Here is a 20,033-nt window from a genome sequence, read left to right as displayed (position 1 = left end):
ACTAGAATATGAGGTGATCAGAAAGATTATAGATCTTTGAGCTAAATATACATAAAAATTTGATAAACTTATTCAATTTTTTTGTCTTAATGAGAAATACATTTTGCATGAATAAAATTACTTGATATTTAAACAAGGGGTGCTTGAGTGGCTCAGTCGGTTAAGCGTCCGACTTCGGCTCAGGTCATGATCTCACAATTCGTGGGTTCGAGCCCCGCTTCAGATTCTGTGTCTCCCTCTCTCTCTGCCCCTCCCTCGGAAGTACTCTGTCTCTCTCTCTCTCTCTCTCTCTCTCTCAAAAATAAATAAAAACATTTTTTAAAAAATTTAAAAAGTTAATTTTAATTATGTTGTGCAATTGTATTCCTAGATGTGGAATTACTAGTTTAAAAAAATTTGTTTTTAATGTTTATTTATTTTAGAGAGAGAGAGTGCAAGCAGATGGGAAGCAGAGAGAGACGGAGACAGAGGATGTGAAGTGGGCTCTCCACTGACAGCAGAGAGCCTGGCGTGGGGCTCAAACTCATGAACCATGAGATCATGACCTGAGCTGAAGTCAGACACTAAACTGACTAAGCCACCCAGGTGCCCCACTACATGAAAATTATTTTAAGTAATGCTTAAAGATTTGTAGTTTTCTTATATAGCTAACACATTTTAATTATTTTATTATAATCAATGAGGTGGAAATCAATCATTTGTTAAACATCTTATAAAATAAGTATCATAGAGGAATACCGGAGAAATATGAGACTTGGTCCTTACCTTCAAAACATTAATATTGCTCTATAGAGATTTAGATACAACATGGGAATTTCTTTAAACATTATCAAGATGACTCCATCACATGATTAAATTATTTACATTGTGGTATTTCTAGACGTTTAGAATGTTTCCTCCCCTTCACCATGTTTTTAGTGACAAATAAAATCAGTGACGACCATTTCCTCATTAACCCCAAATAATTTCATCTTTCCATTCTGTTCACTGATGACAGTCGTCCTTATCCTAGTTTTCCTATTTATCCATATCTTAAATAAATCTTTACATTACTCCTAGAACTTTCGCTTAAGAACTTTCATTCATATTAACCAAGTGAAAAGGTAATTCTAATTAGCTATACCAATACTCCCTCTATTTGGTATGTAATAAATGTTAATTCAAATCATAAAGAGAGGCAAGTTCCAAAGAAATACCATCTAACTTATTTAATAAGCATTTATCAAGTACCAATATGTGTCTTTGGTAGTACCTGCCCTCACGGCTTTATATTTTTATGGGATAGGCAGGTAAGTAAAGCAATATACAATGTATGATAAATATTATGATTGAGATATTCATTTTAAGCCTGTGAAACCGGAAGAGAGGCATGTAGCTCTGAGGTCAGGAAGGCCTTCATTTAAATTTGAGCTAATACAAGACAAACAGACATTATTATTAAAATAAAAGAAAAAAATGAGAGCATTCTACAAGGGCAAAAGGGAGACAAATGAAAACAAGACACATTTGAGGAAATGCAAGTTGTTTGGGGTTTAAGATGCCAGGGTGGAAAACGGAATGAGATGATGTTGACAGACATCCTATTGTAAAGATTATTGTGATCAAAGAATGTGAACTTTACTCTGAGAACTATGGGGATCCACTGAAAGATCAAAATGTATATTTCAGTACATCATTTCAGTATTTCAGTACATCATTCCAGTAGCAACATGGTGGCAGCATTTGGAAAAAAACAGGACAAGAAGCAAGAAGATGAGTGGTTCAGCATCACCACTCCATGAAGGGAGGCAATCAATAAATATCTGCTCATTAGAGAATAAATTAAGAATAAAGATTTGGTAGTTAATTTGACATGAGGGATAGGGAAAGGAACCTAAGGCAAGTTCCAGCTATCTGACTTGGGTGACTATGTGAATAGTGTTCCACCACTGTGATGGGGGCTATTCAGTTGGGAACATACCAAACTATAGGTGTGTGTGAAACTTCCTATGGAAACAAATCAACTGGCATTGAAGATGTTGGTCCGGAGCCTAACATACATAATTTTGTTAAGGATTTCTCCCTTTAAAAAAGCACTGTTCTGTTTCTTTTAAATTTCCTATATCAATGTGCTTTATAATATATAATGAGAAACAAAGTTAAAAATGTAAAAGATTTACAATAAAAATTTATTCTCAGAATTTTTTTTAAATGTTTATTCATTTTTGAGAGAGAGACACAGAGACAGAACATGAGTGGGGGAGGGGTAGAGGGAGAGAGGGAGAGACAGAACTCAAAGCGGGCTCCAGGCTCCACGCTGTTAGCACAGAGCCCGATGCAGGGCTCCAACTCACGAACCGTGAGATCATGACCTGAGCAGAAGTTGGACGCTTAACCAACTGAGCCACCAAAGCGCCCCTCCCCCAATTTTTAAAAAAATTTTTTTAATGTTTATTTATTTTGGACATAGAGAGGGACAAAACATGAGCATGACACAGAATCCGAAGCAGGCTCCAGGCTCTGAGCTGTCAGCACAGAGCCCGACGCGGGGCTCGAACTCACAGACCGCGAGATCATGACCTAAGCCAAAGTCGGATGCTCAACTGACTGAGCCACCCAGGCTCCCCACTCCCAAAATTTTTTTAAGTGGAAAGCTTTGTCAATAGTTTACTACCTTGACCAAACCACTTCCTGGCAAAGCATTAAGCTTTGTTTCACCAAATACTTTCACATTTGAAAAATGCTATAAAGAATGCTATGTAATAGCCACACATTTCTATCCCAGTGCTACTCAAACTGAGTGTTAAACTCAAAGTGTACAGTATTTTGGTCATAGCATCATAGCAACAGTGTGTCAATATGGACTTGCTTCATATTGATGAGAATAAGGTGGAAAACTAAATTAGGGACAGGCAATCGAAGCAAAGGGTCAAGTAATTTGAGATTCTACTGTTAGGAAGGCAAAAGTGGATAGAAATTGACCACCAGAGATTATCACATTGAAAGAAAAAAAGGGATGGGGTGGGGTGGTGGCATTAAGAGTAGGTGGTGTTTTCCTTTTGAGAAAGTCAGTAGTTGAGTTAAAAGAAGAAAAAAATAAAACTGCCTAGAGCTAGAACACATCTGCAAATCTTGCAGCATCCTCATTCTTCTCTCCAAAGCATAACACTGGCCAGTGATGCATCTTTTTTGAGGGACCACATATTCAAATTCTTGCCCATTTGAAAAAAAATAGGGTTGGGGATATCTGGCTGGCTCAGTCAGTTGAGCCCTCTTGATCTCAGGATTGTAAGTTTGAGCCCCGCCTTGGGTGTAGAGATTACTTAAAATAAAATCTTGAAAAAAATTTTTTTAAACAGAGTTGTGTTTTTAGTATGGTCAGACATTAAAAAAAATCTATTCTGGATACAAGACAGTATCAGATATCTGCTTTGTGGGTATTTTCTTCTAGTCTATGACTTACACATTTTCTCAACAATCAATTTTGACGAGCCTAAGTTTTTAATTTTGATGAAGTCTAATTTATCAAAATTTCTTTCATGTTTTCTCTTCTGTGTCTTATGTATGAACCCTCTGCCTGCCCTCAGGTCACAAATACATTGTTTTTCTTTTCCCTCCCCAGAAGCTTTATTGTTTTAGCTTTTACATTTAGGTCTATGATCAACCTTGAATTAATGTTTGTGTATCCTGAGAGGTAAGAATTGAGGCTCACTTTTTCCATATGGACAACAAGGTGTTTCAGAATAATTTGTTGAAAAGATTTTCCCTTCCTCACTTTGTTGAAAGTTAATTGGCCAAGTTAAGTTTGGTATTTCAACCTAACTTTGGTTAAGTATTTCAGAACTTTGTGTTTTGTTCCATTGAACAAGTTGTCTGTCCTATGCCAATATCACACTATACTGATTTATACCTTTAGAGTAAATCTTATCACCTAGTAATAATATTACAATGCTGTCCTTTTTCAAGACTGTATTATTATTCAGGTCCTTTGCATTTCCAAAGATATTTTAGAATCAGCTTTCCATTTTTTTTTTTTTTTAACCTGCTAGGATAGGGGCGTCTGGGTGGCTCTGTCTGTTAAGCATCTGACTCTTGATTTTGGCTTAGGTCATAATCTCACAGTAATGAGGTTGAGCCCCACATTGGACTCTGCATTGGGCATGGAGGCTGCTTAAGAGTCTCTCTTTCCCTCTCTCTCTGCTCCTCCCCTGCTCATGTGTGCATTTGCTCTCTTTCTCACTCTCTCAAAAACAAAAACAGAACCCCACAAAACTTGCTAGGATTACAATTAGCACTAAATTCAATGTATATAGACTGATTTGTGGAGGATGGAAATCCTGACAATATTGAGTCTTCTAATCTATGAACATAGACTATCTCTCCATTTATTAAGGTCTTCTGTAATTATTTTCAATATTGTATCATAGTTTTCTGTGTAGAGGTTTTTCTACATCTTTTGTTAAATTTATTTCTAAGTATTTATACTATTTTTAACCTTGATTGTAAATGGAATTATTTTGTTAATTTTATTTCCCAAATGTTTGCTGTTCATTTATAAAAATATAGATTTTTCTTTAAAAAATTTTTTTTAAATGTTTATTTATTCTTAAGAAAGAGAGAGACGAGCATGAGCAGGGGAAGGGCAGAGAGAGAGGGAGACACAGATCTGAAGCAGGCTCCAGGCTTCAAGATGTCAGCACAGAGCCCGATGCGAGGCTCGAACCCAGAATTGTGAAATCATGATCTGAGCCAAAGTCAGACATTCAACTGACTGAGCCACCTAGGCACTCCTAAAAATATAGATTTTTCTATATTAATTTTGCATTCTGTGACCTTGTTAGGATCTCCAGTATCATGTTAAACAGAAGTGGTGAAAACAAACATATTTGCCTTGTACCCAGTCTTAGGAGGAAAGTATTCAGTATTTCACCATTACATATGATTTTAGCTGTAGCTTTTCACAGATGTTCTTTATCAAAATGAAGAAATTCCCTTACATTGAAACCTTGCTGAGAAACTCAGTATGGAATTTTGTCAAATACTCCTTTATATACCTATTGAGATGATTATATGGTTTTTCTCCTTTATTCTGTTATGGTTAAATCAACTGTGCATTCCTAGGACAAATCCTCAAAGAATGCATACTGGTACTTAGAATATTCATTGTCCCCTGGTTCCTCCCCTAAATACTGGAGAGCTAACTTGTTCTTTGGAGCTCTCACTTCCAATCTTGCCCTGTCACCAGAACTCTCCTGGAGTTTCCTAGGGAGGCAGGGGGGCCTAGAGAATTCTGATCAGTTGTCATTAGTACAAACAAAGCAGGATTAGGGTTTAAGAGTGACACAGAAAGTAGGTTAAATTTGGAATCTGTGCCTTCTGCTACTTCTAGTCTCTGAGTTGACATATGTGACTTCTAAATACTAGGAAAAGTTATTCTTACTGTCTTCCGTCTATCAAATTCCTTTAAAAAGGAAGTAGCTGTGATGCCTTATCAATTTTTTAATTCTTTTAATGTTTATTTATTTTTGAGACAGAGAGAGACAGAGTATGAACAGGGGAGGGGCAGAGAGAGAGGGAGACACAGAATCTGAAGCAGGCTCCAGGCTCTGAGCTGTCAGCACAGAGCCTGACGCGGGGCTTGAACTCACGGACCATGAGATAATGACCTGAGCCGAAGTCAGACGCTTAACCAACTGAGCCATCCAGGTGCCGCTCAATTTTTTAGCTCAAGGGATCATAAATGCTCCAACTCTCTGATTCTACCCTGTTTTCCAACCTTATTAATACCAAAATAATAGATGCAGTATTCCAGAAATCCCTATCCTTTACACAGACCTCCAAAATAGGTGACTATTTTTATCCTATCACTTTATACACTCCACAGCAAACCTATGATTTGGTTCATGAGTATCCTAGGTACTGGAGAGTAAATGGTCAGGTAAAAACCAGAAACAAATTAATGGATGTATTCTCTGACCAGAGTCCCAAGTTCATCCTGACAGTCCTTCTACTCAAAGGAGGTAGACCAATTTTTACCCATTCACAAGTCTTAGCAGTAGGACATTATAATCTCAGAGGACTGAGACATACCATAATCAACTTTAGCTCTTCAAATATGAACTGTTATCTCTTCTACTACCATGGGTGCTTAAGATTATATCCTCTGAAGTTAGTCAATATGTCATTCTTCCTCCTCCAAAATTAACATTATAAACAACAGGAAAGGGATTAATAAACACCAGTGCTTATGGTAAAAATGAAGCTTGATTTATAAACTACATTTGGATGGAAAGACTCTGAATAGACTATATATTTGATGGAAAGCCACAGTTTTGGGCTCAGAAAATTGTGGACTCTTGTAACTAGGTATGTCCCTTACAGGGACTCTGAAAACTATACCTATTTAACCGTTTCAAAATATACCAGCTCTTCTGCAGAATGGACTTTAAACCAAGGCAATCCTTGCTTCTAACTATGTGGATCTTGTCTCCTTGTACACAAGCTGTCATGTGAGACAGAGGTCAAAGAATAGCACCTCGGATGCTGTGAGGACTCCAGTGAAAAAGCAATGCTCTGCTGGCATGCTACTATGTTTCCAATATCCTTCCAAGTGAATCTAATGCTTAGTCTGGCTTATGTTACCTGTATAGGTCTAGATGAACCTATGTAGAATCCTTGGTTACCTTTCCAACAGCTTTAGGTATACTGGGATCTTTCAGATATTTCATAATGTCTGAATTCTCCGATAATGCTTTCCTATAAAAAATGCTTCAGTTGAACCTGATTTTCAGTAAGACATGTTATTTATGGAGGAATCTTTCCTTTTTCCTCTTGTTGATATGTATTCAGAAATTCAATATCAAAGATGGTCATATTACCAAATACTGGTTCAAGCACTGTGAGGATGCCATATAGATGGAGGCACTGACTGTTTTAAAACTATATATGTTTTCTAATACTGGCTATAATAAACTTTCTATTAATGGGCTTTGTTTCTCCATCTCCAAGGTCTATTACTCCCACTACATTTCAAACTGCAATTTTTCTAACTGCAATTTAAAATTCTCTTGCCCATTCACTGGTGCTGTACCTCTGTAGAATGCACCTATATATAACACTATCAGTAAAGTTTTCTAAGAGCCAATCCCAAAATGTTTCCAGTTAGAAGTGAATTTGGCCCAGGTAGAACAGGGTAAGGATTTTTGATCAATCCAAGTACAGGTATCATGGATTTATGTTTACCTTCTAGCAAAGACTGTAATTTCAGAAGACATATTTTGTTAATTACTATTGATTTTACAGCAATATTCCATATCACTGATTAAATGAATAGCTTCTAGGTGTTAATCTAAGGTATCACAAAATAATTGTAACAGTCTTATTCCCTCAAGAAGTTTACAGCTTAGTTGGGGAAATAATAAAGCCATACAATTTATATCGATATGTGATTGCATTTTACACATTTCTATTGCAATATAAAGATATCATTAATAGAGGCAATTTTTTAAATAATGATTTTTTCCTCCATAAACATTCTGTTAGCAATTCCAAAGCTGCAAGGAACAGCAAATATAAGCTGTGTTTAAATTACTGCCACTTTAGTTGGTAAATAAAAATACCCACCATACTTTATTTGTACCATGTTTATAAAATGCATTCATTTTGTTTAGTATTAACCTATTGCTTTAACATTACTGTTGTTAAATTTTAATATATTTTTAACTATCTTAAAACTACTTTACCCAAACATTTTTAGAGTGGTAGTGCTGGTGCTAAAAAAAATTCCTGAAAGATAATAACTTTGGAATGGAATTTACATGTGCTAAAAAATGCAACTAAGGAAGCCAAACAACTGCCATAACATGCTGTGCTATTAATTTAAGTGACTGTACTCTGGAAATATAATAGAGAAAAAAAAATGTAACATCAAAGCAAAAATGTTATAATGACTGGATTTACTTAAGAGCATGCATCTAATCACCACTGTCCCCATCTACCCCTGCTCCCTCAATATACATTTTGAATTCATAACTTTTGGAAAACTAGTCTTGAATTATTTAAGGTTTGAATTATGTGTCCTCCAAGATCACATGCTTTCCATAAAATGGGACCATGCAACCTTGGATAAGGTCGTATATGGGTAAAGGTTAAATAAATGGAACAAGATAATAAGCCAGAGTGATTAGTATGGGCTATCATATGAGAAAGAAGTCCCTTCATTGATTTATGACCTTTCAGTTAACACATCTTAAATTCTCAATATGTTCCAGACAATGTGCCAGAAGCGAGTGATAAAAAGAACAGTTACAACATAGTCTCTACCTTGAAGTAATTTCATGAAACAGGGAAAAGAAATACATACATAAAATAATAACAGAAAATAGTAGAATTCCAAAGAAACCTTGGATCATCACAAGTTGCATTAAAATAATTTCTTCAATTAGGGTCAGAGAATTTTAGACTATCTAAAAGAAAATTATTTCTTCTACAGGAATTATAGAAAATAAGGTGTATGTGTATTTTTAAGCAATAAGGGATACTATGGTCTGAATATTTGTGCCCCCCCCCCACCCCAGATTCATGTTTAAATCTTAATTCTCAGTGTGATGGTATTAGGAGGTAAGGCCTTTGAGAGAAGATTAGGTCATAGGGCAGAGCCCTCATGAATAAGATTAATGTCCTTCTAAAAGGGGCCCAGAGAGATCCTTTGCCCCTTCCACCATGTGAGGAATACAATGAGAAGTCTGTGACCCAGAAGAGGGCCCTCATCTAACCATGCTGGCACCTTGATCTCAGACTTCCAGTCTCCAAAACTGTGGGAAATAAATTTAAGTTGCTTATAAACTACCCATCCAAGGTATTTTGTTATAGCAGCCCCAACAGACTAAGACAATAAAATCTGATTATAATTGTTTTCATTATATCTATAATTTACTCAAAAATAATGTCCTTTCTTTCCCTTTCAATAATAGCAAAGAACTTCCGACATACTGTTACCACCTTTTTTCCCCATTACTGTGATCAAAGTAGTACAACATTGCTCAAAACAATTATAAAACTGTGGGGTTTTAAAATTTCCTATTTATGGTACTAGGGCCTAATTGAGATTTAGTTTTAATCAAAAGTCATTCACAAAGAACAAACCATATTCTCCATTTAAAAGATCAAATTATATCTCACAGCAGTTATAAACATTCATGCTGCAAGAAAATGTCTGCATTTGTAAATAGTACAGTAGTAGCCTAAGGGATAGAATGGTCAAGCTTAAGAGGGAGTGGGCATGAAAGGTTTCTCAGAGTATGTGTCAATATTATTAAAATTTAAAGGATAGGTAAAAAGTCATTGGTGGCAGTAGAGAAAGGTTACTAACTTACCCTTCCTGAAGTGCTTCAGCCACCCAAATAAAACAAAGAACTCAAAGATAGGAAAGACAGGGCATTTAAAAAAGTATCATATAATTGTTGCTGAAATGATTATAAACATAATGCAGGGGCGCCTGGGTGGCTCAGTGGGTTGAGCGTCCTACTTTGGCTCAGGTCATGATCTCGTGGTTTGTGGGTTCGAGCCCCGTGTCAGGCTCTGTGCTGACAGCTCAGAGCCTGGAGCCTGCTTCAGATCCTGTGTCTCCCCCTCTCTCTTCCCCTCCCATGCTCATACCCTGTCTCTCTCTGTCTCTCAGTAATAAATAAAAGTTAAAAAAAAATTTTTTTTAACTTAATGCAAATGTCTGCATTTATTATTGAAAGAAGAACCCCAAAATTTACTCAAATAAAAATAACAGCTGGGAGGGGTTTAAATAAAAAAAAAAATATTGACTCTCTCATCTTATATGAGGTGAGTCAATACGTTCTGTTTTATTTATTTATTTTAAAGATTTTATTTTTAAGCAATGTCTATACTTAACGTGGGGCTCAAACTCACAACCCTGAGATCAAGAGTCACTTGCTCAACTGACTTAGCCAGCCAAGCATGACTGTTTTATTTTTAATGTTGGTAGAGAAATACAGGTTCATTCATTTATCTGTCTGGCTTTTTTATCTTAGATGATAGTAGACTAAAATGAAAACAGAATGTATAGCTTCCAAATAACTGTATTTAAAAATGCTTAAATAAAGAACATTTGAGAATGGTAAATTTTAAGGTGTGAATGGAAAAAAATAATAAGAAAATTCCCAAATAAAAGGATAAAGTAATGTAAGTGAAATTAAGTATGCAGTTATCAAAAAAACGTAACTATTAAGGGCAAAGAATATAAAGATAGATAAACCAAATACTATTTATAAGAGAAGTACTTAATACAGGTTAAAAATAAAGTGATAAATACACCAGAAAAATATAAATATAAAGAAAGCATGAGTTAAAATATCAACACCAGACAAAATTTCACGGCAAGAGGCATAAAGTGGGGCAAACTGATCAAATTACAACCCATAATGAAACTATTAGAAAATTAATTTTTATGCACTAAAGAATTTAGCATTGAAGTTCTTAGTATTTCAAAGATGAACTACACAAAAAGAATAAGACTATAAATAACTAAATAATATAAATTTAAAGTTTGGCCTAATAAATACATGCTGAATCCAACAAATAGAAAATATATATAAAAAGATACTTAAAAGAAAATTTACAAAAATAGATCATGTATCTAGACTACAAAGAAAAAAACCCTCACTCATATGAAATTGAAATTTGAAAGGCTTCAGCAACTTATTTAAATAAAATTAAACTGGTAACTAACTAAAAATAAAAAAGTCCATGATAAAACCCACTCTCCTAAACAACCCTTGAGTTAATTAAGAAATCAAAACAGCAATCATAAATTAGAAATTAATAATTTATAAAATTTACACAGGACAAAACATACACCTTTGCATATAAGTCTAATCAATTCCTTATAATAAACTTCTAGAAGTGGAGTGAAAGTGAACATCACTAGAATTGAGAAAGTCAAGAAAGTTTTTGGCTAAGGAGTTAAATGCGCCATATGATCAATGGAAATTCCCCATATAACAGTAAGAGTTGAGGCTAAGCCAAGAGATGACTGCCAAAGTGCCCTATGAATTTGGAAACATATCACCTAGATGATAGAAGTCTAGGGATCTCATTACAGAAATTTAGGACACTTCATTAGCTGAAAGGAATATGTACACAGCGCTTGATTCTCACTCCAATAATAAAGGTATGACATCAATTCCTTAAGGTGATAGATTACCAATAAATATTTATTGCCCAATCAATACAAAAGATTCTAAATATTTAATCATCTTAAGTAGTTTGACCAAGCCAGCTATAAGGAATACTTGCATGGAACTTTCTAGATACAAGGATACATGAGATATATACAAATCCAAACCAAAGAATGTGCACATAATTTATGTGAATAAATGCACATGAGCTAGGAAACAGTAGCCAATGCATTTTGTCATGCCACCCTTAAGGCAGATCTTTACTTATAAGAAGGTTCATCCATACAATGACATAAGAAGTGTGAACATATTTAGGCCACTTTATACTATAATCAGTAGTCCCAGTAAAGTTTTATGCTTTCTTGACTAAGCTTGGACTTCATTTTAAATTCTGAAAATCTGTTATTAACCATCAGCACATAAAGTTTTCAGAGAACTAAATGGCATATTAAAAGGCTTACGGAAGAAAAAATACTCTAGCAGCATTCTTTTTTCCTGGAAAACTGAGTTTTCAACTTCTCAAGAAAAAAAGATAAACTTTTAGCTTAATGCTAATAAAACCAACCTGTAATTTTTGCTGCCTTTTCCTCTTGGTTCACTCGGTTCTCATCATCTTCTTCATTATCTTCTTCAAAGTCATCTAAATTGCCGATGTCAGCCTGCTTCATACTCATCAAACTAGCCAAACTTTGCATGTCTTCATCCCTACATCAATGATTTCAAATTTAATACACAGTTCATTAAATGACATTGTTTGAAAAAAGTTTAAGAAAATAATAATATAGTCTTTTTTCTAAATATTAATGAGCCCTTTTAAATAGTTGTACAAGACTACTGAAAAACCTAAATAGTCATATTCATTAATTTTTAAATGGCATGTTTAATTAGTAAAAAGCAAACTAGATTAAAAACTAACTAGTTAGGAGTTAGTTTAACTCTTTGCTGCCATCTATGGAAGACTAAAATTTTCTTCACAGGATTAAAGTGTGGGTTCCTAATCATTAAGTCTGGAAATAAAAACTTGTTTCATAAAACAGTGAGATAGTTTGCAAATCAATAAGATCTAGACTTTAAAATATTCAAGTTTTCAAAATAAATTAGAATAGAAATTCTTAATCTGAAATCCATGAACCCTTTTGGTTTTGTGGGTAGGAGGAAAAAGAAATGGTAAACCACTGTAAACTTATACGTAAATCTTATTTAAATGTGCATTTTTCTCAAAGGGGCCATAACTCCCCAAAAGTGAAGGAACTATTGGAACAGCATTTTTAAAAATTACAAAATGAAAAATGACCTGGATTGACTATAAGTTAAATACCATATACTGGATAAAATGTAAAAATGTTTTTTATCTTGAAGTATTTTAAATATAAGTATATAAAGTTTACCTTACTCTAAACAAATCAAATAATGAAGTTTTCCTGAAATATCATTTTCACCTTAAATTTCAAATAAACTACCGTGAGTAAAACACATTTCTAACACATTACATACAAACTAAATTCAATCTGATATTCTTCCCTAAAATTCAGAATTTCAAATTAAGATACTGTTTCTCATGTTCTAACTACAATAAAATAGAAACAAAACAAGAAAACTCTTTTGTAAAGAAATGTTTGTTAACATTCACTTATTTTCTAAATATAGTACAACTATGCAGACTAAACTGGTTTTTGAAATTCTTTGCATTTTATCTCATGTAAGCCTACAGTTGACATAACCATTTCCCCTTTTAAAAATAAATTTAGTGATATCAAGTCTGCATGAACAAAAAAAGTTGTATTACCTTATATGAATGCTATACAAATTGCTCACCTGTCAATGAGGGATAATTTCAAGATATATCATTACTCTTGAAATGTTAACTTGCTTAATTTTACCTCTGTAATTTCCTCATACTTTAACCTTGAACATTTTTCTCTATGAAAGGTTAAGGAGGCAAGGAGTGTGGAGGCAGAGAGGGAGTTTAGGGTGTTTTAAGAGAAATTTCCACTGGAATTGAGACATTTGGTTTGACTGAATTTCCCAGATTCTCCCAGGGATGGATGGTGCTGATTCACTTACTGCTTCTGCCCAGTGGAAAGGAGTCCACATTCAAAGGATCTTCTCTGATTTTGTTTTCTCTTTTCTTCCTGTGTTTTCTTTCCTTTCATTATGGCTTGAACTTCAGGGTAAGATCTTTATTTTTAGGTTCTCAGTATTTAAGTCTAAAATTTAAGGTCCTGAGATGAAAGACTGATTGCTTCCATTCTGCACTGTCCCTCTGCCACACTCACTCAAAAGCCAACTTTCCAGAGATGAGGCTTACAGTTATCTACCAAGTCATTTGCTACCCTGTAGATGAGTGCCAAACATCTCATTTTGACTGACGCACAGAATCCAGTCTAATCAGTCAAGTAGACATGGCCAAATATAGTAACCACATTCCACTGGCTCAAATACATTTAGAACTATGATTCAGATTGGATCGAAATGTTCATAGCTGGCTTCCTTCTCTCACCTTTCAAATCCAGGCTTAGAGTTTCCATTTCTTCCCTCCCTGATCTTCCTCTCCAAGTAAGTACTAACCCTTTCATTACACCCCAAACATACACTCATCCTTGACTTGAATGTATGCAACAAGCATGGTAAATGTTACATTTTTCCTGTTCCAGGCATGTTTACCTCATTTATACAGTTAGAATTTTACACTTAGGAGATCAGAACTGGTGTAGGAATTACCTTTGTGCAATGCCTATTCAGTACTTAAGAAGTGATTGCTTAAAAGGATAATTATATAGAAAATTGTACTTTGCTATACAACTTTTGGAAGGCCGGGCCAAAGAACATGAATTGGTAAAAGTCCCTTTAGTTCTTTCATCCCTCTTATCCTGAACTTTTCATCTTGGGTTCCTCTTATATCTCAGCTGCATCAAACAGCTCTACAAACTGCACTGTCTGTACTTCAGAGTACAACTACTTACACTAAAGACAATTAATACAAAACAAACATGGATGGCACCCTATGATACACAATTTAAAATTTGGAAATTGCTATAATATTACTTTTATATTATTGCCCATTCTCTAGAGTCAAGAGACTATATACACCAAGGAGTTCATTTAATTCAGCCTCTGAAACAAAGAATGGCAAGAATGACTGGTATGCAGTAGGATATTCTCAACTGTTGCCAGTCTACTAAGTCAAAAGCTGTTTACATACAGTTTTTAAACACACTGAGAAGCAGCTTGTCTTTTTGACAAAAGAAACTTACGTGGCTTTTCCTTCCCGAAGGAAAATGCAAGATAATGAAAACTGGAGAGTGGCAGATACAACTTTTTTAGACAATGGCTTGAATTTTAACTTGACATCAGTCTGAGTTGGCATAGGGCTTGCATACTGTTTCATGTTGATGCTGCTAGTAGCCAGAGCTTTCCTTCGACCAGAAGGGGATTCCTGGAAGATAAAATATAATTTGGAATTTTGGAGTTATTTTACACCCAAATATTTTAAAACACTATTTAAATAACATGATTAAATAACAATTGAAACTTCCTTCCCCAATGTATTCCTGTAACACAATATTGAAATAAAATTGTGATGAAGTTATATTGCAACTTTTACATCTTTAAATAAGGCATACATAAATTGGAGAGAGCTGGCCGAGGTAGAAATAAACTAAAACAACTCTAAATATGTCAGAAAAGGGAAAGCAAGGAATGGAAACTAGGACAGAAAGCCTCCAGAATTCCTCTAAAAAGAGGATAGAACACAGAGATAGGTATCAAAAGTACTCGACAACTGTTTTCCTTCCTTTCATTCTATTTAATGTAATTAATGGTATTTCTCCTTTTTGAATGCCTACCATTTTTATAGAACTTCCAGCCTCTGTGGCATTGTGTCTCGTTTTTACTACAGTATCTGAGTTCTATCTTAATCTGAGCCTTATTTCTTCCTAGGGCCTTTTTTGATCACTCCACTCCACAGTTCTCTCTCCCTCCCCTAAGATCACATCTATCAAGGAAGAAACCGTTGGTTTCTCTGATGCTATGTCTGTGGCAGACACTGCCAAGTGATTCTAGCAGGTCTCAAAATTCTCCAAACAGAGACTACCAATTCATCAGAAATGAATACAAAATAACACCTATTTGCTATCAAGGGTACTTAACATTCTAGAAATAAGCTATCTCATTTCAAAATTATCCTTAATAGAATAATAGCCTAGGAGAACAGTGAAAACAAAACAGCAAAATAATGATTGGACATTACCTATGTATAAGACACGTTGTTGATTCAAGAGAGATATGAAGATGATTAAGACGTAATCCCTTACTACGTGTTCTAATGGCAAGGGAACATTTAGATGAGGATAATTTGCAAATAAAGTAAACCAGAGTTCATATGACATCATTAATGTAAACCAGAGGTCATACACCAGCATTCCTTAGGATTTACTGGTTTGGAGTTCAGATCTAAAATAAGGCCTAATTTTTAAGCTGTGTGACCCTGAGTAAGAAAACAAGCCTCACTAAACATCCCTATAAAATAAGGAGACTAAACGGAAATCCATTTAAGCTCTACAATGGTTTTCTATAAAATTATTCAATTTTCCAACCAAGGCTGGAAAAACTACCATTAACCTTTGAATTATTATTTAATAAATCTTTATTTTATTTGTCTTCTGATTGACAAACCTGCCTAAAATAAAGATATACTAATTTAATCAAAACATTAAGCCAGCCTTTTAGAAAAGAATTGACATTTCTGCCAGCAGGACAAGTAAAAAATGTAATGTAGCATCCCTAAAGAATACCTTGTTTTAAAATGTGGTCTTATCTGTCAGATTATGCACAGCAATATTATACAGAGCTATTAGTGCATGTAGATACCTTATGAATGAATTTCAAAAATGCATCAAGCACTTGAGAAGGATTTAAGCCCTCTCAGAAGAAATACTTAAGAATATGCAAATACCCTCAACTGAATCAAGTTGAACAGATGTGACTATCCCAAACAATACAATTGTTCTTTCCCTGGTCGCTACTGTCAATCAAAGAATAAGATTAAGGTCCAAGGTTCTGACAATGTGCAAAATGAAAAAGTATGATCAGGTAGTATCAATTTATTACACTGATATGAACAATAATCTCTTATTGTACCTTTAGAATAGCTAACAACTTTTACATATAATATAGGATTTAAAGCCTCTGTTTTGGAAGCATGACATACAAACTGCCACACATTATTTTCAGATTTTTTAAACAAATCTGTTTCACAAAGTATGACACTAATCCCCTAATAATAATTATTTTTTATAACCAAATAAACTATAAAAATTAAGGTAACTTGGAAATGAGCATAATTTTGAAAGCCCAATTTAAGGATAATTGCTATAAAATCTAGAGTTTTGACAATTAACATTCAAATTCATTTTTTAGATAAAAATTTTGTAGACGGGTTTTCTGCTGAACTCAAGCAGTTTTTAACTTTTTGGTATATCAGTCTCTGAAACAACAGAAAATAAAAGCTACTAAATTCTAACCATATTTAGTTGTACCACTTTAAGTATTTACTTGCTCAGCAACAATGAAAACAGCCCTTTGTAAGGTCTGGACAGGTGAGCAGAACAGAGTCTTTTGAGTCTACAATATCCATTTCTATTGTTAACGCAGGATCTCACTAGAGTCTGTGCTGGGAAAAGAGGTCTGAACTGTATTTCTAGTAATTCTCCACCAAGCTCCCACATTGTTTTCCTCTTTAAGGATCTTTCACAGCTCTACCTCAGCTCCATGAATCTCCACTTTTTACAACCGAGTCTAAGTCTTTACCAGCCCACAACTGATATCACCGCTATCATCAGTTCTATAAAGAGGAATGAAATAAGCGATTGCAGTGTGAGACGAGCGTGTCTTTTGCATCTTATAGTCCTTCCACAAAGGAGTAGGGGCCAGCCAGGCAGAGAGAATTTAGAATTACTCTTACTGCTGCCAGAGTCCTAATGCTATTTCATGTCGGGCAAGGTACAGAAGGGGACAGAAATGAGAGAAAAAATAGTAAAAGGAATTTTAAGAGAAAGAAAGAACAATGACAAAGTCAGTGAGTGTTCACATATATGTAAGACTAAGTTTCTGTCTCTTGGCCTACGTTCATACATGTTTGTATGTGAATCTGACAATATTTGAGGAATTACTTCAAAACTCCTAAAGCCAAAGTTAACTTTAGTGTTTACTAAAAAACAAAAATAAAAGTAAGAGAGCTTTAGACAATTTAGATGACTGGATCCTATCCCCAGAGATCTTAAATTAGCAAAACCAGAGATAGGCTCAGGAATCTGCTACATTTCTAAAAATAATATGTACCTCCCTTCTCTACTCCCAGCCCACCCCTCCCACACACTCACCACTACTACCAGGTGATTCTAATCCAGTTAATCTAAAATCACACTTTCAGAAATACTTCCCCTCAGAAAGTTCTTACATAATATAATCATTTTTGCTTAAGAAATATCACTTTCATTTTTCCTAAGTATTCTCTGCTATAAAAACGACTTAGCCTATATATTTCCATTTCTTTGAAATCCAGCCTATTGTAGTTGCCATCAGGCAAACCTGCATTTGAATGTAACACCAGCATTTATTCATTGGTTAATTTCTGGCCCATTTCTTCATGTATCTGAGCCTTAGTTTCACACTGTCAGATTGACAAATATTTAAAAAAAATTTTTTTAATGTTTATCTTTATTTTTGAGACAGAGTGAGACAGAGAGAGACAGAGCATGAGTGGGGGAGGGGCAGAGAGAGAGGGAGACACAGAATCCGAAGCAGTCTCCAGGCTCCGAGCTGTCAGCACAGAGCCTAACACGGGGCTCGAACCCACGAACTGCGAGATCATGACCTGAGCTGAAGTCAGATGCTCAACTGACTGAGCCACCCAGGCGCCCCAGATTGACAAATATTTTTAAAAGCTGGACAATACCAAGTGATGATAAAAATGGGGAACAATGCAAACAAACTCTCTTACACTGCAGGAGAAAGTTCTAACTGATATAGCCGCTTTGGAAAGCAAGTTGACATTACCTTGTAAAGTGGAACACATGCATATCTTACAACTCAGCAATAATATCCATCTTAGATACATGTCCTGGAGAAACTCTTATAACAATATACTAAAATATCTAGTAGAGTTTTTAGCATACGGTAGGTACTTAATAAATAGTATTTATTATGAATATTTATTGACCACTTGACCTGATTTATTACACTAATATTACAAGTAATCCTTCCTGGATCACCAATCTTGAAATTAGGAAAATAAATAAACATAACTCAATGCAGGATGTTTAAAGCAATGCAGCTATGGGGGCACCTGAGTGGTTCAGTCAGTTAAGCATCCGACTTTGGCCTAGGTCATGATCTAGCGATTCCCAAGTTTGAGCCCCATGTCAGGCTCAGTGCTGACAGCTCAGAGCCTGGAACCTGTTTTAGATTCTATGTTTCCCCCCCCCCCTCTCTCTCTCTCTCTCTGTCCCTCCCCCACTTGCTCTCTCTCTCTCTCTCCTCTCTCTCAAAAATAAACAGTAAAAACAAAATTAAAGTAAGGCAGTTATGTTACTAAAATCTATGCATTGACCCCCAACATTCTTACCAGACCTAAAACAAATTCTCCACTTCAATGTGCACCCTCATTCAGGTGATAACCATACGAGCAACAGGTGAATACATGTTTTCTCTGTATAGCTTAAAAGGGAAAAAATTTATAATGACTTTATTTAAAAAAAAAAAAATTTAAATGTTTGTTTATTTTTGAGACAGAGAAAGACAGAGCATGAACGGGGGAGGGTCAGAGAGAGAGGGAGACACAGAATCTGAAGCAGACTCTGAGCTTTCAGCACAGAGCCCAACGCGGGGCTTGAACTCACGGACCGTGAGATCATGACCTGAGCCGAAGTCGGACGCTTAACCGACTGAGCCACCCAGGCGCCCCTATAATGACTTTATTAGTAAAGAATGAACTGATTATAAAATAAATAAATACAGTTTTGTAAGATTCGGGACTTCTTTATAACTATTTTTAAACATTATAGATTTTACCAAAAAAGCATGTATCTAATCTTGCCACTTCCCCAACCCCCACCCAAGCTAACAACAACAGGTATATAACATAATGTAGCAAGCAAGTTAATTAAATTTAGTTAAATTTAGTGTATTCTTTTTTTCATATCATAAGAATTTGGAGAGAATATCTCTTGTCCAAATTATTCAAGTTAGGGTCTTCTTACAGAATAGTTCATAGTACGATGTTTCATTTATTATGGATCCCAAGATTAATATAATACCTCTCCTATTAAAATATTTGACAGACTTCCTCTACCTATTAAAATGTCACATAAAATAAACCACAAGCTAGAAATTGAACTCTTTCTCCTATATACAAGGATAGGGGGATGTGGGGGAGCACTACTTCGATTTTATGATTTTTCAGAGTTTTATTAAACAAAATGTTCTAAAAAGATTGTCATGCACTAATACTTTAATTAAACTTAATGGCAATGTTGATTTTTTACAATTGTGAAATACATTATAGATACTGAAGTATAAAACACAGAAGTACTATTTTAATGACTAATAAAATGAACATCCTGTACCACCATCCAGCTAAAGAAATAGAACACTACTATGTCCTCTCCTGAATCGCCTCCCTTTCCTTCCATCATCCAGAGATGATTACCACCTTGAATTTTGGATTACTTCTTCTCTCCTCTTTTCCAAAAAAGAATACTACTTATGTATGCAACCCTAAAGAACATGTTGCTGATGAATGGATAAACAAGATGTGGTATATCTATACCACAGAATATTAGCCTTAAGAGGTATGAAATTCTGATA

The 20,033-nt window shown here is 34.9% G+C and overlaps 1 protein-coding gene across 17 annotated transcripts in view; it reads right to left on the bottom strand.

Moving 5' to 3' along the window:
* Positions 1 to 20,033, bottom strand: part of EHBP1 (EH domain binding protein 1) — a 369,979-nt gene that overhangs the window by 188,064 nt on the left and 161,882 nt on the right. For all 17 annotated transcript variants that reach the window (XM_042932413.1, XM_042932414.1, XM_042932416.1 and 14 more), the window contains 2 exons: positions 14,423 to 14,604; positions 11,734 to 11,873 (listed from right to left, as the gene is read on the bottom strand). In XM_042932413.1, the coding sequence (XP_042788347.1) occupies positions 11,734 to 11,873; positions 14,423 to 14,604 (322 nt within the window). The remainder of the gene's footprint in view (positions 1 to 11,733; positions 11,874 to 14,422; positions 14,605 to 20,033) is intronic.

Source organism: Panthera leo, chromosome A3 (genome assembly GCF_018350215.1).
Source record: "Panthera leo isolate Ple1 chromosome A3, P.leo_Ple1_pat1.1, whole genome shotgun sequence".
Classification (NCBI taxonomy): domain Eukaryota; kingdom Metazoa; phylum Chordata; class Mammalia; order Carnivora; family Felidae; genus Panthera; species Panthera leo.
The sequence above is the reverse complement of the archived record's forward strand: the minus strand, read 5'-3'. Positions and strand labels throughout refer to the sequence as shown.